The sequence below is a fragment of the Poromitra crassiceps genome (assembly GCF_964638095.1).
Source record: "Poromitra crassiceps genome assembly, chromosome: 5".
In the NCBI taxonomy this organism is placed as follows: domain Eukaryota; kingdom Metazoa; phylum Chordata; class Actinopteri; order Beryciformes; family Melamphaidae; genus Poromitra; species Poromitra crassiceps.
Genome location: NC_139642.1, coordinates 39,269,420 through 39,276,410, shown reverse-complemented (window position 1 = coordinate 39,276,410; position 6,991 = coordinate 39,269,420). Strand labels below are relative to the sequence as shown.

The 6,991-nt window shown below is 41.9% G+C and overlaps 1 protein-coding gene across 1 annotated transcript in view; it reads right to left on the bottom strand.

Moving 5' to 3' along the window:
- Positions 1-2,922: 2,922 nt before the first annotated feature.
- The window catches only part of b3glcta (beta 3-glucosyltransferase a), a 79,604-nt gene continuing 75,535 nt past the window's right edge, over positions 2,923-6,991 (bottom strand). The window contains exons 12-15 of the mRNA XM_083637768.1: positions 6,015-6,114; positions 5,342-5,461; positions 4,241-4,385; positions 2,923-3,522 (exon numbers count right to left, since the gene is read on the bottom strand). Of these exons, the coding sequence (XP_083493894.1) occupies positions 3,355-3,522; positions 4,241-4,385; positions 5,342-5,461; positions 6,015-6,114 (533 nt within the window). The 3' untranslated portion in view covers positions 2,923-3,354. The remainder of the gene's footprint in view (positions 3,523-4,240; positions 4,386-5,341; positions 5,462-6,014; positions 6,115-6,991) is intronic.

Below are 6,991 nucleotides of genomic sequence, written 5' to 3'. Positions count from 1 at the left end.
ACAAACAACCATGCCATGTCACGCCTGGACTGACTGCATAGTGCTACAGTGTATAAGGTCAGCCAGGACAGGACCCACCCGCCTGTCCCCTGCAGAGGGGGCGGGCCCCAACATTTTCACCACCCTGCCTCTGGACAGGGGAGCCCAATGCCTAGTCTATCGAACCGTAGCTGGAGAGATGCAGGCCTGAGGGTCAAATCCACCTAGGTCTCGTGAATCATTCTTGAAATGAACACAGAGCCTGAGAGACCCAAACATATCCAATCACGCAAACCTGAAGGATGGACAGAGCGTCAACAGGACGACACCCCAAAGGCTAGTCTCTATCGGCCATAGCATGAGAGACCCAGGCCCGAAGGTCAATTCCACATAGGTCTCATTACTCAGAATGAACACAGAGTCCGAGAAGACCCCAGACCCATCCAGTCAGCCATAGCCTGAAGGATGGACAGGATGTCATCAGGACACCACTCCAAGGACAGTCTCCATCGGCTGCAGCAAGAGAGACTCAAGCCTGACATGTACATTTCTCAGCAGGCTTGTGAACCAGCACTGAGCACTGGACTGGAGATGACCTATATGACCTACAGTACATGATGAGCAAATGAGACCATCCGCTAGGAGAATGGATATCAATTTGTTGTTATTTACATGCATGTGCTGCGCGGAGGACGGGGGTTACGCTACGGGGAGAAGAGAAGCCTACAGCCCGGCCACTCACCACGAAAAGCCGCGGCTCCGCTAAACCCCCGCCTCCGGCCTAGCGGAGCCGTAGATGTAACACACAGCTACAAGGGGTTGAGCCATGGACTTTTCTCTCTCAAGACAATTGAAAACCACCGTCATGTTAAGGCTGAGCAAGGAGATCGATTTTATTTCACCAGAGCCAAAGGCAACAAGACAAAAGACTGATGGAAATAACAGAAGAGAAGGTAAGTGCCACTAAACTGGTGTCCAGCATTGATAGTAAACACAGTAAACACGATTCTGCCTGACCAATCACTCGTCTGCAGTGTTTTCACGTCACTGTATGGTACCGGGTCCACAGCGCTGGAACCTCAACAGAGGTGGTACTTCTAGTAGCACAACTTAACCCGGGCAGTCTCGGTTTTTGACCAGTGGAATGATACAAAAAGAGCCGGGCGGGGCCTCACTAATACCAGCGGTGGAAATGGGCCATAGGATACCACCCCAAGGCTAGTCTCCATCGGCCACAGCATGAGAGACTCAGATCCAGCCAGATAAATTCCTTATGGATATAGTACAATATAGTACAGACCTCAAGAAGGACACAAAGTCAACAGGTAAAATCTGAAGAGTGTCCAGGGTCATGTAAGACTGTAAGACTTTTCAAAATCCGTATTAGTCAGAAAAAAATATGATTGTTTTTGGTCTTAACCCAATTCCAACTCTTGATATCAGTAATACTGGGCTAACAATGCTGATTGACTGAATATAGTATTTGTCCAAACTAAGTTCTTTGGAGCTAATGAACATAAAACCAGATCAAATACCCTACTGGGACTAAAGGACACCATTTGGGTTCACATGCACAGTATATGGAACTGCTATATACAAAATAAAAATGGTTTATATTATAAATATTAATATTTGTTATGCATTAACATATCTGGTAAAATTAAAAACAGCCTAGAGAGTTACATTGTGGCTCAAACAATTGCAACTATTCAGACAACAGCCTGTGGTGTCTCTTTAAGCACACTGGTGCATGATGCAGCAAAATACAAGATCATAAAAGCCACATTCATAGCCACCTTTTTGGTGGGTTTGCTCCAGGAAACTCGGAGCTGAATAAAGGGACACAGGAGATCACAGGATGAAATGAAGTGATACACACCTCCACCTCCGCTTCGATGAAACGATGAAACGAGAAATTCAAAATGCAACACCTGACCAAGAGCAGGATTGCTGTTTGAGACATTTCTTCTCACTGCAATATACTGTCTCACCAAAGCTCATCACTCCATCTGTGGATGGCAGTAGCCAGTCCCTGCAGGAATTTAACTTATTTCCTGAATTGAATTATTTCCTGCAAGCAGGTTACAATTCATAGGTGTGTTATGAGATGTCTACTTGACTTATTGCCCTGTTTCAAATGCCTCTGGCTGACTTTTCATGAACTCAAGCCAACTTAATATAAGGAAGTGGACATTTATCACTGAAAATATTCAGAAAATCAGCAAGTATCAGGACATCTTCTCTATTACAGTGTGTCAGTTATACAGACAGAGAATATTGGATATTGCCTTGTTATTATTTCAAATTTCCATTTTTTTTTTAAATAATCCTCAGGGAACTCGAGTTTTTAGTACCATTATGAGGGAGCAATAACTATAGTTTTTGGAGAGAACGAAGCATTGCAGCTGCAAAAATGAACTTTTTCAAGAAGGCAAAAAGCCAACAAGCCTGAAGGTCTTTGATAGACCTTTAATAATGGCCAGCCAATTGCTGAGTCTGTCAATTAATTATTTGTGACAGTTAGCCTACTTGGTGAGAAAAAAGTACAAATTAAACTTTGGTAATTGTCTCGATGAAGGGGAAAAAATCAATTTCCCCCTAAACACCACATTAGCATCGCTTGAGGTCAAAGAAAACTTTTAGCTTAACTTTGAGGCCAAAATACATTAAGTAATGGAGAAAGGTCTTAAGGTTTAAACTTTAGTAAAGGTGTGAATAATGGATAGACCTGAATCAGTTGGACCCTTATAGATATTCAACATGTCTGGAGTAATTACAACCCTTCATATGTTAACTGCTTGTTTTTGAAGGGCTCCAATGAAACGGAAAGACAACACATTGTCAAATATTGATACTTTTATGTTAAAATAGAGCACATTGTACAGCATTAGTGATACCTTTGAAAGATACATTATACAGATCCGCCAGAAAAGGAGATCCTTCTTTGTACATGGCAAGGTTTTAGAGTATCCATGTGATATAAATACACACACATATTTCATATTTCCAACATACCATATAACCTCAACATGCAACTCAATGAATCCTCACAGTCATGAAAATACTCAAATATTAAGTCATGGACACAGGCTTGCATGGTCCCTCTTAATAATTCTTCAAGATTCACAATTACAAAAACAAAACAAAAAGAAAAAACATGTACATCTATGAAGGATACACACTCTGACAATGTCTGCCCATGACTCCACAAAACACACGCACTCATGCAAGCGCACACACACACGCACTCATACACACACACACACACACACACACAGACACACACACACACACCCACACCCACACACACACACACACACACACACACACACACACACACACACACACACACAGGCTAGTTGTGTGCTTAAATGATTACAACTCTGTCTTAGCGCTCTTATTAAGTCCATCCGAAGCTGCTGCCCTCAGGTCATTCTTCAGCCATTTGTTGAAAACGGCAATGGGGTCAATGTTCCAGTGTTTATGGAAAGAGATGGGCACCTGGTGAGCTAAGAAGTCTCTGGCGTAGTCCTCTGGCCGTGCCTGAAAGGTATAATTAAGTGCAGTAATTTGTATTTGGAAGCACTCACAAGAGACTGCATAAACGTCTAGCGCAGTGCAAGAGTGAGAGCCTGAAAGTGCAAGATTATGTTGCATGCATCAAACACTAAGGAGTGATATTTTAATGTTTGCAGAAAATATTTTTACCCACAAATTGGTAAATTGGTAATCAGTAACAGTCTATTTATTTGATTGGCTGATAGACAGACAGACTGACGCACACAAACATATAATTAGGGGTTAAACTGATATATATTGGTTTGCCAATAAAAATGGGACGATAATTTTTAAAAATTAACTATTGGATATGAGCCAGATATGTCGTCCAATACCAATGGATGGAGGTTCTTCCCGGACCACAGCTACATAATAACAGTCTGTAAAACCGGCAATCAAATTAAAATTTTCTTTGTTTGACTTATTCATGTAATTGTTCAATTCACGTTTTCTGTATATTACTTTTCCATTTAAAAGCCTAATGTTCCCATCCCAGAGTTCCCACTACCACCGAACAAGTGCTGGAGTTTTAAGTGTTACGTTGATGCTCTCTAAATGTTGTTTCTGCCAAAAATACAATTCTCAGGGAAACGCTGAATAGATAATTTGGCATGAAAACAGTAGGTATCATATCAGCTTTCAAAAACCCACATTATATATAGAGAGATACAGACAGGGTGTAGTTGAAGAGTGTGAATGTAACCTGGTGGAAGAGGGGGCTGTGTGTGACAGGTAGTCCCAGAGCGTTGAGGCACATTCCCAACACCATGTCATCCGGCGCGTCATTACTGTAGCACTTACAGCCACTCTTAAGGAGTCGGGCTACTGCCTCCCTGCTGAACACCATGCTGCAGCAACACAAAGGTCATCACAAATTTAATCATTAGAAATATACTGTGTACATTTTAGGAGCTACTGTCTGAAAACAATATATCCACTTCCAATCATTTTCACAAGGTTTGCTCTATTTATTTTACTTATTCATTGAAAGGTAGACAAAGTAGGGAGTCAAACTGTGCAAATCAAGCTGAGAGGAATATGTTGTTTTCTTTGGATCATTTTGTGTGGTTCGGCACTACAAAGATGTGACACATCTCTCTGAAAAGGGAAGCAATCACACTAGAAAGACAAAATATAGGCTGCCAGAATGCAGCTCATTGCCACACAAAAACAGTGTTTAGAAGAGAACGCTTTTAAGAAAACTGGCAGTTGTTGTGTTGTAAAACGTCACAGCAACTGAAGTCTCCCTAAACAGAGTTCCTCCTGCAGTTCAGCCACAGCTCGACTCTTACCTGTGGTTCGTCTTGACTTTACCTCCAGCGACGGGAGCTGTCATTCAGAAATGACTTCTTGTTGACTTTAAAAAATCTGAATCAATGTCATTTTGAAATGTACTTGCATGGAATAAAGAGGTCAGGAATGTTTGCAGAATTCACTTTCAAGAATGCATCTTATGTATCGGCAATTGTTTTATATGATAGGATTTTCTTGCAGTGACCAACAGCAGCCTTTTGGATTTGTGGGTATGAGTAAGTATTGACTCCTTGTCGGGTCTTATCAACTGATGTTTGTCTGTATGCTGTATGTTGTGGTGATTTATTATAGGTTTTTATTGAGTGCCTTTACTGTAAACGCCGTCTACAAAGCAAATTTCCCTTAGGGGGACAACACGATTTTGAATTGCACTGAAATGTTTCATCTGTAAATTACTCATTATGGGTTTTTCATTACAAGTTTGATAGTAGCTCTGCTGAGTCTGGTTCTTTCATCAGTATTCCCTGAGCATCGGAGCCTTGTAACTCACCCTCCACCTCCTGTGATGTAGCTGTAGCCGCCCTGGCTCAGGCCGTAGCCGTACCTCTCCCCCAGACACACTGCTTCAGAGGGGGAGTAACAGCTCAGCAACACTTGCAGTCTGGGGAGGCTGGAAAAGGCACAGATCAGACTCATTATACACCGATGTCTGTGTGCACACACACACACAGGCGTGCGCACACACACACACACACACACACACACACACACACACACACACACACGCGCACACAAGTGCACGTCCACAGACACACACACATAAAACCTTCCTTTTAGATGCTGAAATAAAAAAAACTCTCCCTAAGGCGCTATTACACATCCAGTAACTTCCACATGAAGAGGCAATCCAACAGATACAAGGTGAAGCCAGTTGAAATTGAATATAGGTACTGAGCAGCATTTTAGATATTCAACAGAATGATGATATGGTTGGAGCCATTTTTCTCAAAATCAATGCATTCAAAGCGGTTCTTTCATTCACTTGTACACATCTTTTGCATGGCTGTGAGACCGAAGTAGAAAATGTACAATTACAATAATATCTATATCTATATTTTTTGAAAAACAAGAGTAGGGTGTTTGTAGATTGGTACACCAGATGAAAAAGGGGCAAAGCAGCAAATTACTGTAAATTATGAGTGCGTTGGGAGTGTTTTGAAAACCTGATAAGTGTGTCGTCATCCACAACCAGGAGCCAGTTGGTCTTTGGGACATCGTTGCTCAGAAACCTCTTTAGGATTGCAAAGGTTTTCCCACAGTGGCCTGCAAATAGAGACATGCTTTCAACAGATTGCCCTGCAGGACTTAAGCACATATTGACCAGGTGATACACACCGTTTCAGAAAGATAAATAACCATGTAAATAACCAAAACAGGCTTGACATAATTAGGTATTGACACACACACACACACACACACACGCGCACACACACACACACACACACACACACACACGCACACACACACAAATTCATTCACACAAATGCACAATCGCACAAAGCTGCAGACATCGTTATGATAAAGTCCCTTGAAAGAATGCAGGCTGACCAAGAGTCAAAATCAATAATTTCCAGAATAGTGATACATGGCTTTGCTGGCTGTTGTTTGAATATCTCCGCTTTAAGGAACTAACATAACATATACCATAGCACCCTTCAGTACCTATATATTTTAGCATGTGCGGCCCCAGTGGGAACAGAACCCAGGCTGTGTTATTGTCAGTGGTAGTTCCAATGCTCTACCCATTAAGCTGCAGAACCACTAAATGTAGCCTATATATTTCAACGGACAACACTAATTGGACTTTCATTCTACTCGCAGAAGTGCCCTTGAGGAGACAGAAACTAAGAGGAACTATTGTGCCCATGAGACAGGATTGAGCTTTTACTACAGTATAGTATGCAGAAAATCTGCTTCAGCGGAATAGTTCTATTTTGCATATACAATTTACATTTATATTTTAAGCATGGAGCTGACACCCTTGTGCAGAACGCCTTACAATGAGTGAGCAGGTGTTTTTTTTTGGGTCTTGCTCAAGGACACTTCACCAGCATGCGTGGCTGCTGGTCTGCAGACACATTGGGTATTGTGGGGATCAAATGAGTGACCTCAAGGTTATGGGATTGTCTCTCAAACTACT